Consider the following 26,720-nt stretch of genomic DNA (forward strand, 5'->3'; position numbering starts at 1 on the left):
ACTTAAACGTACAAAGGCCAAATATTCCTTTTTAGTAAATACCTAAAATTCTGAAATGTTTATATTGATCCTTTATCCCATCCTTGGTTTCCTCTGCCCAAGATCTAAAGTAGATTCTATCAATTCTGAGAGGTGCTTCAGATAAGGAGGTCATGGATGGGTCAGAGCAAGACCTTTGGTATTTAATGACCCTGTAGCTTGTCTTTTGCACAAGAGCTTAGGTTACTACCTTTTATATGTTTTATTGAAGGACAAATAACTCGCATGTCATCATGCATCCAGGCTCAAGATTTTGTTTACAGTTGCTGTTCAAACAAAACAGGATCATTTTCCTGTGCAGCATAAAAAATGAAGAGTGTATGGTATGACACTGAAAAAAATATTGAAAATTAAGATTTACCACACTTCTTTCTGCATGCCTGGAGAACAGAACTCATATGGAGAAAGAAAAAAAAATAATGAAATAAAATATAATACTAACCATGATACTTCTCCTCTTCATTAATGAAATTTGATATCTCATCTCCAGCATAATTTAATACATTTAATACCTTCAATAATGGAAAATACTTAACTTGGCTAAATACTTTTGGTATTTTAAAATTTTATTATGCTACAATGCTGATAGATATTTTGAAAGCTGTGCCAGGACAGATTAGGCATAATGTTAACAGAAAATGATGCTAAGGCTACTTTTAAAGGTAGCAGAAAGCAGTTACCTTTTTATGTAAAAAGTAAGTTCAGATTCAGAATCTCTGAATTTAGTTTGGAAATGTGTTTTATAGTATCTGAAAATGGCAAATTAAGGAAGGAATACTAGTTTTCTTATAGTAAGTCTGATACATTAGGCTTCCTGATTGCTTTAGACTTAGATGAACATATAGCCTTAATTCCTGATCCATGTAATCCTGAAATGAAGGCCCCTACTAGGAGGAAAGTAAAAGAATTTTTTTAATAATGGTTTGAAGTGCAGCAATATGACACCTCCTCAGAAGTTAGAAAGGTTCATAGTGGCATTACTGTTGACATTCTATTCAGCAGAAGGAAGGGAAAAATGAACCCAGGATTGGGGTTGACAAATTATACCATTGGAGGTGGTGACAAATATTTTAACTACAGTTAGAGTTTCTGATTTTATCAGAACTCAGTTTTCCCTATAATCAGAAAATCGTCATAGAACCGTAAAGGTTGGGAGAGGTATCAATGGTCAAGTGCAGCAATTAACTCAGCACTGCTAAGTCCACCACTAAACCATGACTCTAAGGACCACATCTACACAGTTTTGGATAAGCAGCTTTCCTATCATGACTGTGGGTTCTACAGTATGTTTTGCTGATGTATCAGACTCTGTGATTCTAATTTACCAGATACTGATGAATTTCAGTGTATTTTAGAATGCACCATTTTTTATCACAGATTTAAGGCATGGCTGTCACCTCTATGGAGATAAGGAGTAAAAGAGCAGGTAGCACACAGCTTCATAATTGGCTAAGGGATGCCTGTACAGTTTGTTTCATCTTCTCCAACTTCAGTACCTCTCTATTTCAGAATACATATTTTTAGATTACATGTATCTAAGATCTGACCCAGGCCCATAAAAAAGATCTGACTCCAGTTTTGAGGTCCTTTAACAGAGTTTAGACAAAACACTAAAAATGTTGCAGAACTTGAAATGCGGTGCCCTTCAAACTGTAGAGCACATGGCAGTGTAACTCAGTAAGGAAAAACCTACCAGAAAGTCAAATGTATGAATCATACAAAATGGGATCTATTCTGCTATAAGGAAAAACAGGTGCGTGAAAGTGTTATTTCTAAAATGCTAAATTAATATGCACAATTACAGAATGGCGAAATAAAAAAATGGATGAGAGGTTCTTGTTGACATTGTCATAGAAACCTATTATTATGAAAGAGATGATTCTTTGCATACCAGAAATGATGATGTGAAAAGAGCCTAAATTACTGTGAGAATGATAGTCCAGATTTGATCACCTGAAACTACAATATTGCATTCCAAGAACCTGCTGCATTAATCAGAAACAATACTTCTGGTAATCAGAAGCAGTACCAGTGACTGACCGTATGGGAAGTTCTACTTCCCCCAATGAAATGGAAGCCAAAAAATAGAAGACTCAGCCAAAAGGTTTGAATGACCACATCATCAGCAATGAGAAAGAGGGCTGTATGTTGTATATACAAACAGTTGATGTTTGAGATTGTCAGGAGTAATCGTGTGCCAAGAGAGATTTGAAGGCTGTCAAATAAAAAGCAATAGACCTGCATGGAATTGTTAGTGGAACACATGAAAGCTGGCATCAAACACTGGGTGTGAATGAGAAATGAATTCCTTAATGGTTAGAACTCAGTTGAAGTTCAGTAAACGTACCTGCTGCGGTTAAAAGATGTTCAGCATCTATTAACAGGAGAGAAGAAAGACTTACACTCCTCAGGCAAGGTGAACAAGCCCTTTGAGCCAAGACACTGCTTGCTCACTCTACCAAGATGCATTCAGTGCCATTCCTGGGCAGCTGTTTACAGCAATATGAAGCATGCTAAAGAGGTACAGTGCTCTGGACAAGCATTATTAATTATACAGATTCAACTCTTCCCAGGATGGACAACTATTGTTCACTCCTATCCATATATTACTTTGCTTTGAAGTGATTCTTAAAGACTTGAGATCACAGTACATAAGAAACACCAGAGTTTGGTCTTCTTTTATTTGAACAGAGTCCAAGAAATCCTGAGTATCTGCCATGCAGAGGACACTGTACACAGCGGGCTGACACGCCAGATGTGCGGTCAGTGAAAGGACAGCCTCAAAGGCACAGGAAGGTGGCATGGCCAGTGCCGAGGAAGCGAAGACAAGAACTTGGGTACATCTACTTGTTCCCTTCTATTTGAAAACAACCCAAGGTTTGAATACTTTCAAAATTCTGGCCTGCGTCAATGATTTAGCGAACCAAGAGCTGTACAAATGTCCCTGCTGTCTATCCACAAAACCACTTAATGTCATCAGAAGCTGAAAATCATGCAAGTACCAATGTTACCAAACATAATTTCTTTTCAGCTCCCAGGTAGACATATAAACCAGATTTATCGAACTCTGAAAGTCTGTGTTTCTGGGCAACTTCCCTCTCAGTGAAGGGCAAATGTCTCATAATTATATTCTCATGTTTTCCATCAGGGGAAAATATTGGATTATATGGCAAATTTAAGCAATTTGTCAGCTTCCTACACAAGATATTTTTCGTCAATGAATACAAATGTCTATCAGTGCAAAAAAATTAGCTACCAGATGTGAGGAGACTAAGAATGTTACTGCATTTGTGAACAACTTTCTGTCAAAACCCACATAACTAAATAAAGCCTACCCGCTAGGCTTGATGGCTAAAAAAATCAATTAATAAAACTGGTCACTGATTGTGATACTAGTAGATCAGATTTCTGATTTGTGGTCAATTACATACACTAAATAAATTACTTCCTGCCTATAAGCGATACACATAAACAAACAGTGACACTCCTAAAATATATGACAGCAGATGAAGGAGAAACCCTTTGAGGCATCCCTTGAGGATCTCCAGTCCTGAGTGATGAAATTTGGCTCAAAAGAACAATTGGGTACAAGGAAACTTCAAATGACTGCTTTAAAGACCAGTCAACAAGTGCTCACACGTTTCCACTGGGCTTGAGGGAGAACATTGGTCACTGCAGGATTATATGAGTTATTTTCTCCCTCTCCAGAAATACAGTTAACTTGGTGGGCTAACTGTCAGCTTTTGGGGACACTGTAACTTAGAAATGAACACAGAAAATTATTATGGAAGTAGAACATGGACAGAATGACTTCTGCAGGAGTTTCTATGGCCTCATTTTAGTGTACATTTATGGTACAATGCAACAGCTCACACTGATATCCTCTGAGGTGTATGGTGTTATTTAATAACACCACGTCATAAAGTGACTAATCATTCTTCCAGCATGGATAAGAGCTGAACAGACTTGTGTCTAACCTCAGTGACATACTTTAAGACCTTGTGATTAAGTGTTTCTGGGTGCAGCAAAAGCAAAGGCTCTGTTCAGTGCAATTAAGATTGCAACTGTGTCTACCCTGTCTGATAAAGAGTCTAGGAGGCAGCAACGGAAGAAAAATGTTTGTGCATTCTTATTTACATCCAGGTTGTCAGCAGCATGCTCCAAGTTCTACTACTCTTTTATTTTCACTTCCACTATGCAATTAAAAGCAATTTCATCATTAAAACTTCATTAAACATCTACTCTAAAAATTATTAGGGATATCATCTGCTTTAAAACAAATTTTATTGACAGGGTTGCAAATTTTTCTCTCACATTGCCCAGGCATTTAAACGAGGGGAGGGACATCCTGTGTTAGATTAGGTACTGATGAGAGAAAGGAATTCATTATGGTTTTCTACAACCTGAACAACTCTTCTGAAAGCTGAGTAAGAGGAATCATTCTTTGAAGAAGAAACCAAACTACTGAAAAAGCTCTTCCACAAAGTTAGAAATTGCTACTTTGACAAATCCTGTAGTATTTTATCCCCATGTAAGTTATTGGAAGAATAGCATGAACAACCTTTCAGGATTAGCCGGAGCAACATATTATTTGCTGGAGATAACCTCCAAGAAGGCTGTTAACTATTCCCATTGGTCTTGAAATGTTCCTTTAGTTTCAGAAAAGCAGATACAGATCATAAGGAAATCCAAGGGCACAGTGTATCTCCTCTCATTGAGAGACAGATCTATCTTTCTATATATTTCACCCCTTCAATTTCCAGTATGAAGCTGGCATTCTATCTTCAAACACACCTATAAAATCATTTGCAAATGTGACAGCAGGCCTTTTCTTCTAGATAGCACCACATGACATCAGGATGAAAAGCATGATTGCTTTTGGGTTAACTCCACAGAGTGAGCTCTTGAGCTGAGCTTTCACAGGTTGCTATTTTTTTAGCTACAGACGGAACAATGAACACTGGCCAGAGGAATTCACAACAAAATGTGTGAGAAAAGGGTGGATTGCCCAACATATGGATATTGCTGTGGTGATTGATTGAAAAACACCTGAAAACCAACCACACTAAATAAAAAGCAACCTGTACCAAACAATAACACCATACTGACAACTGGACCAATAGCAAGTTTTAAACTCTTAGCTGTGTCTAGTGACTTTGTAGGTAGGATCTGAAGAAAGGTGTAACACCCATCTCACCAGTGGACACCACAGCCATCCATCTGTTATCTACAACATACAGGCAAACCAGCAGTCTGCCATCAGTCCCACAGCGCTGCAGAAACTACAGCATAACAGCTACAAGAGCTGAAGGTGGCAGAGGGGTGCTCTGGATGTGGCTGAGCCTTGACACATCCCAAACTCACATTCCAGCTGTTCAATGAATCATCTCCGCTGCCCCCTGTAAAACTATTATGAAAGGATGACATTAATGACTATTAAAATGTAAAAATTGTATGCTGAGCTGGAATTTGAATACCAGAGATAGAAATCTCTTGCTTTCTCATCACTGATTCAGACAAGTTTCCCTGGATTATGTTTCAGAAGCATGTGTCTGTTGAAATCAGAGGCTCTGTAGCTATAAACCAGCTCTAAACTTATTAAACTTATGAAACTTCATCTCTGCAACACCAAACCTAAAAGCAGTTAGAATTAGTTTTTGCAAACAAAGGCCACATCATCTGAAAGGACTTTTTTTCCATAGTTAATATTGCATGCCTCAATAGCATGAATAGCATGTGCTTTTCAAGAGTAGCAAACATTTTATACTTCATGTTAAAGCTTTTGAAAAACTTTTTAAGCTCTTATAACATCAGAATCTCTTGTGTTGATGCCCTTCATGGATGACAGGTTGACCAGTCAGCTGAACTTGTTTCTGTGGTTGATGTTGTCAAGTAGGTATAGAAAAATGGTTTCTACTATAAGAATCTGGGAAATTCTAGAAATAAAGAAGAACTTAATCAAATTAATGAAAGATATCAAGGAATACTTAAATTAAGTATTCCTAAAGTGGCTTCTTCACAAGCATCATCACTGCAACAACTACCAAACTGCATTGAGATTTCTTGCCCTTGACCTGATTCTTACATGTCAGCAGAAAGCACATGACATCAGGCACAGTTGCTTTACAACACTACTGTAGACAAACCTCTGATGGCTCCTTCAGGTCACTTTCTTGGCTCTAACTCTTTTATATTCTTAATAAAACTATGAAAGCATGTTGGATAAATTCTACAAAAAATCACAACTAAAAAGAAAGGCAGACATTACAAAAAAAAAAAAAAGATCCAATCATAACAAAAGATGTAACATCTAAACCAGCCTGAAGAAGATTAATAACCTTTACAAGTTCTAATGACATCATAATTGGATGGAGTAAGCTCATTTTGTACATCACCATAAAATAGTCCTCTTCTTTTCAAAACCTTGTCTTGAAGATAAAACTAGTATGTCTTTCTGATATTTAAAGTAGATTAATAGCTGCTTTGAGAAGAATATAGTACCTAATTAGAAATGACAAAATAGAGAAGGCCTGTGGAAAAAAATAAAGTTTCCTCTCTCTATTCCAGTCAAATCCAGTAAACATTTTTCATGAAATTTCACATTAAGTTATTGGTTTCACAAGACTTATTTCTTATTGTCCTTCAACTCAGTAAAGAAGACATGTACACTGGCAAAATTTTTATTTTTCTTTAGAAAAAATGTATTAGTGAAAACTCTGAATTTGAAAATTACACACTGCAAAGCTAACAACAGTAAAATGAATGAATATTGAAAAATTATGAAGAAGCAGCAATTCTTCCACTTTTCTATGTTTAATTGAATCAGTTGTTTCTGTGTATTATGGGAATACATTTATCAGAATCAGTAGAGACCAAATGTTAATTATGAAGGCCAAGCAAAAATGAATAATCTCACATATAGACCTTGACACATTAGAACTGCAAAGCACTCTCAGATCTTATTTTATGAAAATGTACTAAGAGCGCAAATGTATAGACCCTTAGGAAGCAATTATCCCTAAAAGATTTAGCTATAATTCAATGTGAAATATAATAAGAGATTTTAAAAAATGGTTTCACAAAGAAGAGGATTATTTTACTTTAACTATGGAAATAGGGGCCCACATGCTTCTGCATGACCTCTGTGCAGCTGTGGGCATTGTCTGGAGGGAAGATTTGAAATTGGCCTTTTCAGTCAATTAATGCAATCCCCTATGACCAATAAGAATATTATAAAAAGTAGGGGTGCCAGTTTGGCACTGTGGGGCTGAATGGCCCACAATACTATAAAGAATTTTCTATGCAATAAATTCATTAAATATGGAAATTGTAAATCACATGCTACTAACATGTACACAGAGGTTAGTTAAGAAGAGCTATCTTACTAAAATGTGCTGATGTTATATGGCACAGTAAGATGAAATAGCATGTTACAATGTTCACTGCATGCCTTCTGTGTCATATGTTTTATTTGTCACATTATCCCCAGGTGTGGCATGGAATCTAAATGTGTAAAAAACAAAATTACCAAAATAGGAATTTCATCATCCTTGTGATTTCCAGATCCCAAACCTAGCCAAATTACTGCCACCCGACATCTCCCACAGTTATAATGTGTCTCCCTGCCTCTTTGCCTCACTCCTGACTATGGATGGCTACTGACTCAAAGAAGGGTGGCATAGCCCTGTGAGCTGATATACTGAAAAATAAATCTGAAAGCTTGCAGATTATTTTACCTAATAGACCCTAACATCAGTGGACTGCAACTGATTGCTTGTGGATTGGTCTTACACTGCATTCCTTCCAAGCAACTCACTACTATGAGATGATTTTAAAAAGTAAAAAAGAAACAATAGCCATTGGGTTTTGTTCTTAAGAGTATTTCAGGGTCCCATAGAGGTAATGATCTCATCTTTTATCACAACATTTCACACCATCCCTAATCTAGCTGATCCTGATTATTTTTATCCAGTTAAGATTGCAAATATCCCTGCATCACAAGTGATGTTTACACTTCTGTTACTCCCTTAAGAAAATCCGAAGCAGATCAAACTCCTCATCCAGAGGATACAACTTTTGCCAAACTGAATCAACAGATTGCCTCAATGTTAATTAAGCGTAAGAGAATAAGGAAAATTACAGTTTAAAAAAAAAAACAACTCCTTGATATAAACTGTCCTGGACAGACTCAGAAGAAATATCTGGATTCCTTCTGCTGGACAGGTTAATAATACATAGCACAGTTCCCCAGTTTGCATGTGGAGGTGGTTAAAATAAAAGTAATTCTTTGGATTATGGTGACAATAAAAGCTGAGTTGATATTTATCCTGTACCACAGAGACAGATGACGTGTCTCATTTCTCTGAAAATGGACAAATGTCCAGAAGGTTCTCTGCAGTGAGGAGGGGACAGGACGGGATGCTTGGGTCTGTACCTGCACTCTGTGTGCAGCCTTGCAAGAGCCACTGAGTGCACACAAGAGGCAGGAGGTGACAGTCAAGAACACGAGGGTTTCACAGGGGAAGTCTGTGACCTGTCACAGGGCTCTGGCTGGCTATTTCTTTCTGTGGGAGCTGTGCTGCTGAGAGCAGCAGGAGCACCCCAGGCATTTGCAGCCAGCCCCAGAGCCCTGACCAAACCCACTCCTAAGGGAGTCACTGACCTGACTTCCATCCTTACTGGACATCAGTTTTCCAGGCTGTGGTTACATTTAAAGTGGTGATAAGCTTTTTATTTACATGAGGTCAGGATGCATGCTCATGTGCTGTATATCATAACTATCATTGGCAATATTTCATTGGGGTATTTTAAAGTTTTCGAGGTCAAGAATACAACCTGGCCTTTAAAAAATATTCCGAAGGACCTGTCCTCACTGTAGGCAGCAGTAATTTGAACTGAGACAAACTCTATGGAGCTACAATATTAAAAAAGTTCAACTTTTAAAAAATTGAAAAGCGGTCTTTTTTCCTCCCCAGACTCTCATCTCTAAGAGACTATGATCAATTAACCTTTAACTTTGAAAAATAAAAAAATTCCTGTGACAGTCAGAAATGAAATTCTTTAAAGATTAGGTGCTAGGAGAGCAATATCAGGCTTAGAATGAAATCCTAGTAACACTCTGAACTATCAAATCACTTCTTGCTCTGAAAATAATTATTCTGTAAGCGTTATGTCAGACAATATTAAATGCAAAAAGCATAGCTTAAATAAAACTTTTTTTCTAGCAGAAAGGCTCTCTGCACAATATTTTCAATGACACAGAAAAAACAAGTCAGCTTGCAATTAATGAAAAACAATACTATGTTCAATAAGTAGCATGCTTGGCAAGCACTTTTAGTGACACCAGATTTAAAATAATGCTGTTATTGCAGTCAGAAGCAGCCCCTGAATGCTTATGATCTCCATTTCTAGTCATCTGCTTTCAGTCTTGCACACCTGATTTGGTAATATTCACCGTAGATTTTGATGGCAATTATAAACCCATGGAATATATAGCATTATATATAGCATTTGTGTGGCACAAAGCCTCTCTCAATTTATTATTCACATATTTATTGTTTTTCTTACTAAGAAATGTCAAGCTACACAAGGATTTAACTTATTCTTATACTTTGCTTTGGTCAAGTTGTTGTATGTATAATGATGTTTCCCAAATAAATTAAAAAAAATAGAAAAAAGGAGGCAGAGGAAAATCTATCTATAAGTGAGATACCTTTGGATCTTACTGTCTAAATCAAACAGTTTTAAAATGACAACACAGTATAGGCAGAATAACTTCTGCATTTGTATTGTATCCCACTACCGATAAAAGAGATTTTTAAGAATAAAGTGGCTGAAGAGGTGTGCACAATGCCTGCACATCTTACCTGGCATAGTCTCTTATCCTGGCTAGCTGTGAGATTGCAGGGTATGTAGCTATCAATTCCACTGACATTACAATTTCCCTTTCTCAAAGCAGCAATAACCCGTCACTTTACACTGTCCTTTCTCTGACCCTCTCCCGCCTCTCTGCTCATTTTTATTCTTATTGACAAGACTTATTATTCCTCCTCCCAATTCCAAGTAGCTACCCTTTTGCAAATAGTAGTATCAACTATGTGGTCACTAGTAGTATCGGTCAACAATGTTATTAATATAGCACACACTGCTGGGAGCAGATCAAACAGCCATGCTTTAAAATATTAGTTTTGCAAAGGTACCACGAGGCAAATAATTGCAGTTTTCTTCACCTTATACAATGTAATATTCCAAGGACAGATCTCAAGAATTTGGTGTTAATTACCGGCCCAATAATTTGGAGGATATGTTATTTTTTTTCTTGTTGCTTTCAAACGCAAAATAAAATAAAACCATAACAGAAGGGTGCTGTATCTGTGTTTAAAGAAGCAGTTGTTGGCAAACACCATAGCTCACTTCTGCCGAAATGTACACAACTGATATATGCAGCCCAGAAAGCTGGCACCAGGGGCTTACAACCTTAATTTGCCTGCAAGAAGAAATGGAGATTTACCTTCAGAGCACGTTCTTGATTGTTTTCAGCAGTCATATGTCTCGTGTTGTTTGCTGAAGTCTGGTTCTGCTCTTTCAGATGATGAAGCTCCTGCTCCAGCCGTTTGCACTGCAACGAGGAAAGAATCCCATTAAGGAGAGGAGTGTGGGCATATTTTTTTTTTTCAACAAGCCAAAAGACTTACCGTAAATAACCCCATCACCATTTCTGCAGTAGTGAAAGCATCAGACAAAAGCAAGTTACAATCCCAGACAGTACTAAAGCTAAGTTTTTAAAATGTGTATCATTGTTCAGTTTCTTCCTGGTCCCAAAGTATGCCAAAATCACTATGTATCTAATAAGATTTTTATCAGGGTTGAATTTGGGTTGAATTTCTGCTCCTAGTTATGGCAATATATAGCTAGATTTTGGCTTTTATGTATTAAGTAAGTAGATATAAAGGAAAGAATTCATGCCTTTTGAAATGCAAGCAAATGAAAGACCCTCCACCCAAATCAAGGATCCAGCCTTTTATTAGAAAATATAGATGAAATTTTTAGACTTGTATTTTTCATACTAAGAGGTTACGCTAATTCTCCAAAATTTTTTCTTTAAATATTTAAACTTAATGACAAAAAAGAGAAAATTAGCATTTGCTACTGTGTGCCTGTACATGTAGACTTACTGCTGTCTGCTGAGAATTTATTTTAATGATTAAAAATTTGCAAGTTAAAACCAAATTATATTTTGCTCTTTTTCACATTAACTATAGAAGGTCTTGCCCAGTTCCTTGGTTTGAAAGAACAATTACTTGTCTGCAGACAGTTCTTTGCCTTATAAAAAAGCCCTGTTCTAAAAAAAAAACAAAAAAAAAAAAGAAAAAGAAAACAATGCAGACAAAGTACCAAGAAGACATATGGGAATAACTGTTAGAAATAGGGAAAAGCATAGTACCAGGAGGAGCATTTTACAAAAGCCTATTACAAGCCAGTAGTTTGAATATAAGAATATGATCACCAAATCCTCAGCTAGTAGACTGTAGGAATGAAAGAAAATTAATTGATAAAAAATATTTTAATACATACTTTCTGAAAACACTAGCAAATAAAAAGAATAAGAATTGTGCTATAATGCCCATGTAAGCATTGCTGTCTCAAAAGACCTGGAAATGTCAGTCTCTTTTGGTGTCTTAGTGACTGTGGACAACACAGCACTGAGCTTCCCATCATGTATATGCACCCTATTCCTGAGCAATTCAGTGTATGGGACAATGTAGCCTGGCTCATGTAAACTCTAAAAAAAGAAAAACTGTGAAACAGAAAGCTTCAGAAGTGAAAAAATTACAAATGAGGTCTAAGTAAAATAACAAATGCTACAGGATCTTGAGACAGAAATTTAAAGACATGCCAACACATACAATTCTTAAACACAAAATAAGACCTAAAAATATACTGCTCATCAGGTATCCAGTATAGTATATAAACCAGAATGATCCAATCCTCTATTTGAATAAATTTTAAATGTACTATTAAAAATTCCATTCACATATCTGTTGTATTTCATTACTTCTGTTAGAAATCTGAGCTTATTTCTACTAGGATTATCTATTTTAAAGGCAGTGAATTTTTCTGGCCTTGTATATTCTCTTAATGTGAGTTGTAAACTTTCTTAATGTACTTAATGTTCTTAAGTTTCATTTTTATTGCAAGAAAAAATACACTTCCCCTCAGATAGGGTAATACAGAAAAAATATTAAGATACATTTGATTGTAAGTATTTTCACATAATTTAGATACTTAACGTCTGTGTTTATCACACACACACACAAAATCAAAAATCACAGAATCCCAGATGTAACTCTTTTTCCATGTCCAACATGAAAACTGTGTGTTTGCAGACATGAAAGTGCTACTAAAACTATTGAAGAACTAAACACAGATTATGGTTTTTTTTTTTTTCTTAGCAACATTTTTTTCCTTGGTTTATGTGATCTAAACATTAAAAATAAAAAAATCAACCTACCACTGCAGGAACTATACATTACATCATGTATGATCACCAGGACACTCACTTTTCTGCTTTGCCAACATTCTTCTTCAAAACAGTGTTTTGGAACACACAATTTGACAACAACACAAGTTTACATAGAATAAATATTATTTAAAATAATAAAATCTCAATTTACCTTTAAAACCTGAATTTATAATCACGCTATTCTCTTGATTCCAAAAGGCATGGGAAATATGCTAAGAGCAAAACCTAGCTACAGGACTACATGAGAAAATATCTTGGTGTAGAGAGCAGATTGTACCACTGAGAGCACGGGTGCAATCTCAATTCTGCTCTCCACTCCTGTGAAGACAGGACACTGAAATAAAGAGCAGCAGTGGGACTCAAGGACCTTGCAGAACACAGGACAAGTACAGTAAAGATGCAACACAGGTAACATAAAATGGATAAACCTCCCTTTAAAGTCAACCTTGATATGATTACATTTACATCAAACCTGGAAACATTTTCCCTTTCATTTCATTTCTACTGAGAGTGTTGATATCTGAAAAAAGCCCCCAGAGCATTTTCAACTAGAATACTGCTTGAATTCAATTTGGGACATCATTGAAGGAAATGGTGATCTAATTTGACCTTTGCACGTAAGTATTTTACTATGTTGGAAACAATGCATTAACAGAAGATATTCTGATTTATTCCTGGCTGTCTAGGAAGTAAAATCTTCAATTAAGCTGTTTGTGAAAGCATTATAATAATAGTCTTAAACAGCAACGCTGTATGTCTCAATAAAATTTTGTATACAACTTTGATACCTGAGCTACTTTGAAAATATTAAATTAGCATTCTAAAGGCAAGCACTCCTTTTCATAAGAGCAGAAGCATGTGAAATTTTAGTGTAACCTTGCTGTAAAGAAAAGTTTTTAAAATAGAATTTAAAACAATGCAGCCCTTCTATTCATTTGAGCCAACATTTTTTGAATTCTGTGTCACTAGCTGTTAGCAAGGTCCAGTATAAATAGATGTTCTTTAAAAGAACATGTGTTTTTATTGGTTCACTCCAGGCCTCTAAAATGCCAACAGCTGCAAGTAAGAAACTGAATTTCCTTCTAAAAACATATATAAAAATACTTTTTGGAGCACAGTGAAGAGAAGACATCATCCAACTTGGTACTGAAAAAAAGGAAATGTATCATTTTAAGAAAGCTGAAAGCTAGAGGAAGTGTTCAATTTGAGATACTATGTCTAAATTCTGTTATCTCAAACTTGTGAAAACACACTTGGGAAAACTTCAAACAGACAAATGTATTTTGTGCAACACAGGTTACCTAAACATCGGATCTGAGGTTTAATTGTGCCCCTAAATGCAAATTCCCATGAGTTCAATGTGTTATGAAACATGGGCTGTCAATTGAGAAAACTGCTTCTCTACCTCAGAAACTTTGAGTACATCAAGGAATACGGGAGCAGTGTGAACATGTCAATGAGAAAATCTCCTGATCAGAACACTGATGACCTTGCCAGGTAAAGGATATTAAAGTCTCAGAAATGGGAACATAATTTTATACAGGAATCACTCAAACAACTTACTAAGAATTAACTTTACTGTGTGGTCTACTGTGCGCATTCACAGTTCTGTAGTCGGAGAGGCAATATAGACAATTGATGGTACAAAAAAACCTACCCTCAAAACCAGTCCTGACAAAAGTTTCCTTTCTTCTTTCAAACCCACACACCTGTTCTCCTCTCTGAAGGTATTTCCCCCAAAAAGTCTCCTTAGCTAGCCTGAATCAGGTGATAATGTACTTGACAGACAATAAACTTCATTAAGCCTACTTCAAGTGTTCCTTGAGCAATCACCACTGACTGCCCAGCTGACAGTTGTCAGTACAACATCATCCATTCCCAGGAACAGGGCCTCAATCTTCTCTTTCAATGTATTTCCACCATGCAACTCTTTTAAATACATGCAGTCTTTTGAAACAAATACCTCTGTACCAGCATAGGATATATCACAAGCAGCTAAGACACAAAATGAAAAGCAAAGCAGGTAACATTCCAAAAGGATAAGAACGCATTCAGCCAGGAAAGCAAGGCTAGACAGCAAGTAAACATATCCTTCCCTCCCATCTTAAAATGTAAATGATTAGGCTACTGTTGAGTCTTTTTTAATGAGCATCAGGTAACATGATTCAGCAGAATGAGGATGTTTGTGAGAGTCACTGGTTCAAGCTGCAGTGGGTGCTGACTCCTTTCAGTGACTCCCCAGGAGGGAGTGTTGGAACACCAAAGGGAAAATCCAGACAAATTGAAAAAGGAGCATCTGCTGAAAGGGACACTGGTAGAGAGGTCAAGAAATGGACCAGGAGAATATCACTGAGAAAAGTCCATGAGGCCCACCCAGAAAGCAACTGTTAAAAGAGAGCCTCAGCTCCAGTTATACAAAAGGAGCAAAGATGGTTTACCTTGATTCAAGTATTTCAGAAGATAGAAAAATCAATGCAAATAACCACTTAATAGTGTTTGGCCTTTACTAGAAAATGAGGTTGCATTAACATATCAAACATAACTTTAGCACTTGTATAAACAAATCATCTTTAACATGCTGTCAGTTTTTCAGCATTTTCTTCAACTTGTACCTGTAACACGTTAACATAGTGTTACAGTGCCTGCCACATCTACACAGATTGAGTTATTTTTTGATCCTTATTTAACGTGATCCTTCAGTGAGGTGTTCTCAAAGTAAAAGGTTCAGACACTACACAAAAGTACAGAAAAACTTGCAAGCCATTGGAGAAATAATGTTAGTAGGGACAGAGATGGAATACAGCAAAGCATTAACATTGAGCAGAGGGGCCTCCTGTCCCCACTCATTTGGTCCCTGTGTGATTTGTATGAAGACAACATCTATCCCCAGAGGTTTCATGCAGAAGTCTGTTTAACTCTGCACATAGGTCAATCAGGCTGATCATGTGCTTTCAAAATTTTCAAATTATGCTACACCAGGGTCCCTCGCTCTCATCTCATTGAACTAGGATGGTAATGTCAGATGAATTTCTCATTTCCTATTTCAGCACAGATTTGACCCAGGAAAGGGTACTGTGACACTATCTGGCTCAGGAAGCAACAGCTAAAACTGAATATAACAGAAAACCATAACACTTCCTTACTATAAATGCAGTCCTGGTGGCTATTTAATCCCATTACATCTATATTTGCTTTTAATATTACTGTATGGCATATAATATTTTTCATTGCCTTTCATTAAAAGGAATCAAAACTAACCTCTCCTGAACTTATGGCAATATGCTAGGGAAAAAAAAGTCAACACATTATGCCATTTACATGCTAGGGAAAAAGGAAAGGAATTGATTTGTCTCTGTTATTAAAGGTATGGGGGTCAAAGTCTAATGAAACAAATGTACTAATATGAGGCAAAATTCTCACTAAGTTCTTTCCTCAGTTCTGAATATTATTCGATTGTCTTATTCAATTAGTACATAGAAAATATAATATTTAATTAGAATACATTTGTCCACCTAAAGTCCTTATCAAAACTTGCAGTGCTTACAAACTTGAAAATCAGCACAGGCATAAACACACCAGAGTACACTTGAGGAGCTGCTGAAAAGAGCCACAGATGGAGGCATTGTAACATGCTTGATCTTGTGCTGACCTGAGTGAGGTCAGGCCGGTGAGGCAGGTGGATCTTTGGTCCGACCCGATCACACCAGTCAGTCGTATGAGGCCTCCCTAGTTTAAAAATATATAACCACAGTTTCCCACAAATAGCTTAATTCTGTCCTTAAACTTAAGGTAACATATTTTTATTCAAGTCACACAAAAATCAAAAGTGAGAGCTAAGTCACTCACTCTGGGTCAGCCAGTGCATAATGACTTGATTGCATATCAGTGCCTTCACTTCAAACACCGAGTACTCTGCCACATTCTGTGGACTTTTATGCATGAAGACCTTGCTGAACTGGAATTCTCAATTACTGAAGTAGCGTGAAATAAAAAGAACAAAGTTCCTACTGAATAACTTTGGAAAATGGTTTATGTTCTCCAAATTCTGGGAAAGTCAGAGTCCATCTGAATGGCAGAACTATTTTCCCACATGCATTTTTTTCCTTTACACATTTTAAGTAAAAACGTTCATGAGCAAAGTAAGTGACACACCATACATTGATGGAAAATGCATCAACACCACTGAAAGATAAGTTTATAGGGTACTGAGATCCTACTCACAATACTTCCTGAAGAGATAAAGTGCTGGTTTGAAATTAGTTAACACATATTCATTGCAGTGAACAAGTGAAGTACAAATAATTATTCCAGACATCAAACATGAAAAAGATGAAGAAACAAAGATATTTTTTCACCCGTTATATTTTTAAGTCTTCACCTGTGGAAACCTAAATGCAATAAATAAGCATGTGAAACAAACAAAACCAATTCAACTGATTCTTCTCTTAGTCAGTTGTTTTGTTCACCTTTTCTTACTTTGTTTATAATGATCTGTACTTCAGACTGGCTCCCAGAACAAATATGCCAAATGGAATGCAAGTGTTCTCACTCTGACTGCCCTTCTTCCCCCTCCCCTCAATATTTTTTTCTTTAACAGTCTGCCCCTTGTCCCAAATTCATCACAATTTCTGGAGAGGCAAACATCTTGCACCACTTGGATGCTATACACTCTTTCCTTTGCAGACAAAAATAATACCAAAGTCATCCAGTCAAAACACAAACCAACCTTTGGTGTCACTGTGAATTATGTACTTTGAACTGCAGATGTTTGGAAGCACTTATATAAATAGAATTTATCCTTTTTTTCTAAAGTAACAATTTAAAAAAATAAAGAAATAAATTAGTTTCTACATAAGAATCACTAGAAAAATTTTCCTTTAAATTATAATTTTGGATTAAAGTTTTCTAACCTTTGAGAAAAATTACTTCACTTCAAAGTTTTGGCAAACCATCAACAAATGTGTTTGAATGATTATTTATACAATGCCCAGCAGCTTAGAACTACTGGAATTTCAAGAAAAAAGCGTTTTTGTAGAGTTTAGGCCTCAGAAACACACGCATCTTTAAAAAGTTATATTCTATTAGTAAGAGAAACACTTAGAAGTAAATGCTGCCTTTTTACTTTTTTGGTAGCAGTGCAATGGTGTCTTGCTTCCAAAAGCTACAAAAAGAAATGCATCAAAATGCATATAAAACATTTTTGTTTTCTTTGTCACTATGAGCCAGTTGCAACCTGCAGCATTAAGGCAGATAATATGCTGTAAGCATGACTAGGTTTCCTCCTACCATTCCTCTCCCTGTCTATTTCTGAACACTTCAAATGCAGCAAAACAAGTTTTCATTTATTTTCATTTTAATAGTTAGAGGAACTGCAAGTGTACAGTAAGAAATTCAGAAAATTTAGACCATGAAGTTTAACTGTTGACACCCTTCATGTGAACCATCCTTACACGTGCAGCGATTCCACAGCGCTGAGCAGCACTGATACCCACCCAACTGCATTCCCTACATATTCTTACTTCCTCGCAACGATGATATTTCAAAGATCAAAACAACCCCAATCTACTTTTCAGTGACTTCAGCACACAAAGCCTTTCCTAATCAATGAAACTCATTATAAAAATGTGCAAGAAACAGAGAAAGGAAAAGGTGACGTTCCTGAGCCCTGTGTGACTCACGGGTCATTCAAGCACGGTTCCTGCGCTGGCTGTGCACTGGATGGCCACGCCTGTGCTAACAGGGGCTGCTGACAGACACCTGATCTGCAGGAGGAAACAGCAGCAGGAGCTGCTGAAGCCACATAACTGGGTCACCTTCACATTTTCCTGTGTCCACTGCATATAAGTTAACAAACTTACCTCACCTCTGAGCTGTTTCTAATCAAAACACAAACCTAGTAACATGGAGTCAAACATTTATTCATGAGGCTGTGCCGGGTCTGAAAGCAAGAAAAAAATGCATTCAACTAAACTAAGAGTGTTTCTTCCCTAATTGCCTGTCATATTTAAATAAGCAACTTCTGCTTTACATCAAAGTCACATTATTAATTCAATTTTTTAATTTCATGCTTATAAGTCTAATAAATAATGCATGAACTAAGCATGTAAGCAGATGAGTAGTACACAAGTAGTACGCCTGCTCACGCCCCACTGCAGAGTTTTAGAAAGACTAGACACTGTCACAGTACAATGACAATATAATTCACATGTCATTGTTATATTTAAAAGCAAAGGAAACTACCAATGCTCCCAAATAATTCAGGAAACGGAAAACACTAATTAAAATTTTATCACAAGAGCAAAAGAACACTCACAAGCCAAGATTATCTTTAAAAAGTAATGTCAAAAAATAAAAAAGTCTTGATTAGTTTAATTCTAAATCACAGAATAAAGGTCTGCAAGTAGAGTAACAGTTAGACTAGGATCAGTTTTACTTTCAATGGACATTAGTAAGCCCAGCATACTCATACAAGAGGAGATTTCAGAGCAGAAACTTCTGCATAGAAAATAATTCAGAGTCATTAACCTCAACATCTTTAAAAACATTTAAAGAATAAAATTACACAACACCCAAGAGGTTTTGGAATAAATCTGCCATTTAAGCAGAACATGCATTAATAGACCACTTACATGAAAACCCAGACCTAAATACTGCTGAAATAATACCTGAAATAATTTCTACCATGGTAAAGGACTAAGTAGTACTGCAAGAAAGGTCACCAAGAAGCAAGTCAAAGCATGTGAATATTAAAATATTATTCTGATCTTATTTTATTTATGGTCTTAGCATGCATTTTCCAAATCAATGCAACTCCCACACACCTATTTGCAAGGCAGCTTTGGTCAAAGATTATGTGTTACTAATGGATGAAACACAAATTTCAGAAAGCCATAAATTATATTTTTAAATCACTTTTAAAAAGAAATTTACTTCTCCTCCTTCATTGCTGAAAGGAGGAAACATAAGCCTTCCCTCTCCAAGTTCCTTAGCTTCTCCTTCAAATGCAGCATCTTTGTTCCCTTCTTTTGCATGGCAGAATGTACACATAATGTGCACTCTAATTCTCAGTTCTTGTCTTGGCCTGAATAAGGTTCACTCCACTACACCACTTCATTTTTTGTCTACATTTTTACTTCACCTTTTTACCATACATATACTGCTTATTATATGATTTGTCTTTAATTATACTCATAAATAATTATGTCGTAACTTTTCGCCAACACTGACTAATCGCTTTTTCCAACACCCAAATCAAATTAGTAAATAGCAGTTTCTTGTTTTGTGGGATGACAAATTAGCATAGAAAGTTTAGGAATCTTAATCAACTAACAAGACCATGTCAGAACTGGGATTACTACACCCCAAACCTTTGCTTTATTGATGTGACCAAATGACATGGAGCTATTGCTTCGTGTGGCCACATGTTCTGCTGGTTCCTCAGAAGAACAGTCAGCTCCATTACAACCAAATGGCCTGTGGCCAAGAGACAGCTTGGCAAACATCTGACAACACACCATGACAGAAAGCTGACAATTGCTTTTGTTTAAAGCCTTTCCCTCACCCTCACTTAATAATCTGCAGTGTTGGAACTCAAACAATGTATGTAGTAGAACAGAAGTAGTAAAAATGTGAAAGCTGTAAGAAAAGGAGAAATTTTAGAAACATTCACAGCCCGATCTTCCAACTAGATCTAGAAATTAGGAATCTGATTTGCAGATATAGGCAAGGCACTCAGCTGCAGACTGAGATTATGTTTTTAGAAAGTACAACCTTGTTTAATTGAATGTAACCAATATTAGTTGACAAGAAAACAAAATTTGGTAAGCAATCTGTCATTCTAATGAGCTGGTTTTCAAATAATCTTCAATGGATTTTTGTAAAATCCATATGCAAACAAGGCTATTGCCGAAACATTAAGTTGGCATTTACTGCACAAAAGGACAGGAATACTTCTGGTCCATCTTTAAATATCATCACATTTTTCAAGAAAACAGTATCATGGATCACTGTATAGATGGCAGAGTTTTAAAATCTTTTTATTCTGATATTGTAAGCATGTTATTGCAGGTGTATCTGGTAGCAGATACTGTCTGTTTGTCCCGGTAAATTTCATACTCTCAGTTGAGCCATCAGTTGCTTAAGGAGCAGTTCTTTAATATTTTCTGGTGCATAATATGTCCACATAAAACTTGTTTAACATGTAATAAAAGCCACTTTAAACTAGAGATTATTACAAACTAATAAAGAGATTATTACAACAAGTAGGTAGGTGAAAACACGAACTTCTGCAGGTAAGTCAGGGACAACAGGCACTTTTCAAATAAATCATCCCAATCTGTAGTATTTGCTCTTTTCCCATAGATTTTTAGCAAACTTGAATACTGAAGGACATAACTATATGAAAGCAATATTAATGGCAGTGTTTTAAGTAAGTATAAGGGTGAAAATGAAGCAACTAATTACAAATCTTCAAATATTGTGAAAACACTTTCTGTCTCATCAGTACAGAGAAAGGAACAGCAAATATAGCTAACAGAAAATACATAAACTATATTCTAGGCAGTTTTCATAGTTTGTTTATATGCACTAAAAAGTGGAATGAAAATAATTTTTTAAAAAGCCAGAAATTAATAAGCTTTGCATGAACTTTAAATACATCATACATAAAATACAAAGGCATCCCACAAAGAAAGATTCAAGAAAGCACACCAAAGCTCTTCAAAACTAAAACAAAACCACACATTTAGAAATTATGTATTTCTCAGCTTTGGTAAGATGGAGAAGTGCCTGTATGATTTTGGTACATGAATAGGACTTTGCAAATATTAAATAGCAGTTAAATTTGAAGATTCTATCTTTGCAACAAAATTTAGCTTTAGCTTCATTAAGGCGTTTTACAGAGATAATGTAACTAAGTACCCAAATAGATGCACCTTCTCAAGTGGGCTGATTCTGCAGCTTTGAGTAACAGTCACCTAAAAGCTTTCAGATATGTTACTGAAAAGGAAGAAATGCTTAAACCTAAAATCAGCTGCCTTTGACCTGTGCAATTACCAACACTGCTCTCATCCCACAATTCCATTCTTCATGTATAGGGGATAGGACACCCTGAGGGGAGAAAAAAATTAAGAAAAACACAAAGAGAGAAGAATGTTATGAGAACATCTAAAAGCAAAGTGCTAGGCCTGCCTGCCAAAACAAACAAAACGGGTAAAATGCATGACTACTGCTGAGAAGAGTCGAGATACTCGAGAAGACGCCATACATGACATAGGAGAACATGTAAGGAGAGACACAGCTGAAGGCCAGCTGATGGAATGATTTAGCATAAGGCATTAACAATAATTTTGGTGCTCTTGAAGGCTGGCACTGGATGCTCTCCTTCTCACAGTGAGTCTTTCAAGACTTGTTTTTCAGACTAAGATTCAGTTGAAGTTCTAACATTTTGATTGCGAACAGAAGCCCAAGCAACGAGGCTGAAAGGATGCTTGTAGACTAAAAAAGAAAAACTTTGTCTTAAAGATGAAGGAATTAAACTCACAGAGAGGCCTGGTGCTCACTCCCATACTGAATACAAGACAGCAGATCACTTTCAGGAAAAAATTAGTGAAAACTATTGTTTCCTAACATTGTTGGGATCTCTAATACCATCTCTGAAATAAGAAATTCCTCATCATGATTAAGACTTGAAAGAAATCTTATCAATTGGTGAAAAGTCATCTCAAGAGACAACAAGGAGCAAAGTGTTCATAGCCATTCTTTCGACAGAGTGCTTTACACTGCTTTTTGGAGTTTCTCTAATTTTTGATAATACTTCTGCAGATAGCAAAGAAAGATGTTACAGCTAATTAAGAAATAAGCAACAGCATAACTGAAAGATGACCAATAACTGATGCAAAAATTTGGGTATATATAAACTTATATTTACATATTTATAGCTAATAATTAATAAATAATAGGTAATGTTAAAATTGCTCCCTCAAAAGATAGTTATCAATTCTATTATTAACAATATAACATGCACATTCATAAGCATTACTGCCTCAGTATTTTAGACCAATTAAATATTGTGTAGTTAGACACTTGCATTTTATATTTCTGACAACAACTCCAGAACTGCAAAAAGTTGTCATACTTGTATGATTTAATACTGTTCTTCATCTACAATAATTTTTCTTTTGTGATAGCTACAAGTATACTTTTTTCATAGTCACAGCTTCTTAAGGGCCTTTAAGGATTTCTATGTACTTGAATTGTGTAATTTAGAGAAGCATTCTCAATACAAAAGTAAACTATAAACCAAAATGATATTTTGTGCTTCATATTTGACAATAAATCAAAAACATGACTGTAAAGAAGGACAACAAAGCATTAACATCAGAATGCATTAAAAAGTTCCCTTACAAGAGCATCTTCCAATCACAAGCAGCTACATGCAATAGGAAAGCCTGTCCTTCATTTGCAATAGAGGGTAATGGAAGCTAAATTTTTCTTGTTCTCAAGCAACTCAGCTTGAAAAATAATTAACAGTGAATAAACAGAACATGGAAAAGAGGCTAAATCCTAGATACTCACAACCTGAAGCACGAAATAGTAAAGCCATACAACAAACAAATGTAGGCATACTTGGTGAACCAGACAAAGATAAGTTAATGCTACTGTGAAATCTCTCTTTCATAAAGAGAATATTGATAGATTTTCTTGTTCCTTTTTTTTGGTCAGGATCACTACACACTTTAAACCAGAATATGTAAAATAATTTCATGAAGCCTAAGGACTTGGAAAAATTGATTAAGAGCTTCACAAGCAAAAATAAAGGTCATGATATTCAGACCAAGCCAAGAGAGAAAACTGTCATTTTGGTAATTGTTACCAGATCATTTAAAAATAGTTAAAAATCTAGAAAAAAATGGAACTAACAAAAAATTTTAAGTCCCAAATTTCTTTTTATTCTGATATTGTAATCATGGTATTGCAGGTGTACCTAATAATATATGCTGTCTGCTTGTCGTGATAAAGGACATAAGAAAAGATAGAAATGGAACTAACAAAATCATTTTTATTTGGGACCAAATTTCAGTCCCAATCATCTACAATTTTGTTGAAAATGAATAATCAGCTTGTCATCATCATAGTAAGTTTTCCTTATATCCTTTGTTACTGCTAGTTCTTAGCTGCCTTACTCATCTCCTCTCTTTACAGCTTAGCACACATGCTGAATCATAAGGATGACTGTGGAGGGTATTGCAGTGCTGGAAGAGAGGTCAATATTTCACCTCAGGGATTCTGGAAATAAAAATAAATTAAGTCAACAAAAAGTAACTCTATTCATTCTTCTTAGCTTCACATCCCACAACACTCTTAGTCAATTACTGACTTTGTAGAAGTGACACAATCATCAATATAGTTTGCCCGCTATTCTTTGAGCACTTCTTCACTGCACAATTAAATCCAAACTTTTTATTCTGTGTATCACTTTATTTTCAATTTATGCTACTAGTTTGAAACCTATTTCTGCTTGAAGCAACCAAGTTCATTTACATCTTGATGACAGGACAAAGAAAAGTCTATCTATAAAGTAGTCTAATAATTTTCAAAGGAAAAAGTCTGAATACAATCATACTAGAATACTTTCTCCAAGAACATTGATAGCTTTTACTTCCCTATTTATTTTAATAAATCTCATTCTCTTTCTTAAAATTATCTCATTTTTATCCTTACTTTCATGTAATGCATAATTTACATGCTACTTAGCACTTTTTCTGCACCATGGAGTGCTATCAGAGAAAAAAACCTGGATTCCTTTTTTGATTTAAGCAAACTCAAAGATGCCTCAAACCAGGAATTCACCTAGTGCATTCTGACACAAATGGTATTCAGTCCATAGGTCTTGACTACAGCGAATTTGACAAAAAAACCCAGACAAACAAAACACCCCAAACCAAACCAAACCCAACCCAACCCAACCCAACCAAAAGAAATTCCCCCCTCCCCATTCTGGAAAAGGGTTAATTTGGATGTAAGATGCTGACAACTACTTCATACTCTGGATCCATCACTTTCTAATTCACACTACTTGCCAATACAGGCATAATGAAACACAAAATTGCAACTTATGAACACCAAAGGAGGGTTAAGGCAAGAGAAGCAAGTGCATGTGCAGGCCAGGCATATTAGCCTTTTTAGACTCTAAATTAATGATAAAAATGAAACACAAAAATCTTCTTTGCTGATTATCAAAAGAATTCTTATGCAAACTCATCTGCGTATCCAAAATAACAAAGTAATTTTTAATAAAGTTTCTTTAGAAAATTGACTAAGGAAATCAGCTTTTCATACAAAGCACACAGTTTTGGGTGGGGTTTTTTCCAATTTTTAAGGAAATCCAACATTTTATCTAACAAGTAACCAAAGCAAAATCAGATTCAACACTTAGTACCTAACTTGAAACTGTGAAGTGTTAAGTATCACAGAAAACCTACTTAAGGTGCCTCTACCAGAGTTTTGGTACCTACAGACCTTATTGCATGCACAGTCATTCTCTTCGGAGGGAAAGCTGTCTGAATTCTGCTTTTATAACATTGGAAGTTTCCTCTATGGGTTGCTGCTACTGAAACAGGTGATCAATAAGCATACAAAACATTTTTCCTCTCTTTTGTCCTAGGGTTTTGACATTAAATATTTAAATTAATTCCAGAAATTGGCTTGAAAGTCTAAGCTGTGTGAATATAAAGCTTAGCCCATGATAGATGAGTCAAACAGCAATTAATGGAACACGTTTGCATGCAAATTTACTGCCATATTCAAAGGGGTGAGGAGTTTCTAGGTACTGAAGAGAGGATGTTCAACTGGAAATTCATTAAAGTTTACAATTAAAGATATCAAGCTTGATCATGCCCTCAAATACTATGCAGACATGTATTTTCTGAATTCTGCACAACACACTGTTTGCAGAGGAACAACAGGTGATTTAACAATGCAAACAACGATGTGTCTCCAGGCATCGTTCAGTCAAAACCTTATGGCAGCAAAAAGAAGAAATGCAGTATCAATTAAAATTTTGCTTCTAAAGCTCAAAAAGAAAAACCGTAATCCCTCTCTTCAAGGAAACACTTCATTAACATTTACATATTTACTCACACTTAGAATTCATGGACTAAATACAAAAGTTCAGTATAACAGCTCCTCAGGGTAATTTCCTTCAGATTCTCCTCTCCCTCCATTAATGACCTACCATCTGACCTGCACTTCAAGCTGCAAGAAGTATTAACTCAAAAAATGCAAGACCTCATGCAACCAAAGACTCACTGAAGTCTAAACTGAAGAATAAATTGCAAAATACTCGCTTTCACTAAGGAAATTCCAACTCCAGTGAAAACAAAGAGTTTCATGCTCTATTAATAGATACCTGCCTACAGAGAAATCACAACCTCTGCTACGTCAGCTTGAGAGACTAATTGACACTACAAACACAGATTTGTAGTGCTCCTAAACCTTCTCCTACTATCCTGTTTGAACATCTCACCACTCTGCACATTTCTTAATGCTTTGAAAACCGTGAATTACCCTGACAAATTAAACAGAGCACTATAGCAAAAGAATGAACAGGTGTTATTTTTGGGGGGGACATTCTGCACAAATCAGAAAACCCATGCAAGAAACCAAGTTTGGCCAGTTTCTTCACTAGTTAAGTCTCCAGTGGACTAAGAAGCAAAAAATACTTCATGATCTCCTAAATGTAGCCAAATATTTAATGGCATTTTCTCCTGGAAAATATTCATGCTAAAGCCAGCACAAATATACCCGAGGTAGAGAGTCAGAGCACACCTAATCATCTTGGAAAGTAAAGAATTATTATATATTTTCAAAATGGGCTTGTTTTTTGAAAAACTAAGTAGCCAAGTAGTGAAGAACCTGCCCTTTTCTGAGATGCAAAAGATTCCTGATGCTCTTCAGCATCATTCACAATAGTTTTACTGCAATACAGCAAATCCCAAATACAGCAATCACTGGCTCGGTTTGGTGCTTGGGGATATTCACTTGGTTTATTCTGAGAAGAAGCAAAGAAAACATGGATTTAACCGTGTTCAGTATGACATGGACTTCCTAAAACATGAATTTAGTCAAACTTTCAATGGATTATCTTTATTTAGTACAC

The 26,720-nt window shown here is 35.9% G+C and overlaps 1 protein-coding gene across 1 annotated transcript in view; it reads right to left on the minus strand.

The window, feature by feature from the left end:
• MIPOL1 (mirror-image polydactyly 1) overlaps nucleotides 1-26,720 on the minus strand; it is a gene marked incomplete at its 3' end in the record, with an annotated part of 150,329 nt that overhangs the window by 81,885 nt on the left and 41,724 nt on the right. The window contains exon 8 of the mRNA XM_084207570.1: nucleotides 10,550-10,657. Within this exon, the coding sequence (XP_084063696.1) occupies nucleotides 10,550-10,657 (108 nt within the window). The remainder of the gene's footprint in view (nucleotides 1-10,549; nucleotides 10,658-26,720) is intronic.

This window comes from Fringilla coelebs (assembly GCF_963513975.1).
Source record: "Fringilla coelebs genome assembly, chromosome: 6".
NCBI lineage: Eukaryota > Metazoa > Chordata > Aves > Passeriformes > Fringillidae > Fringilla > Fringilla coelebs.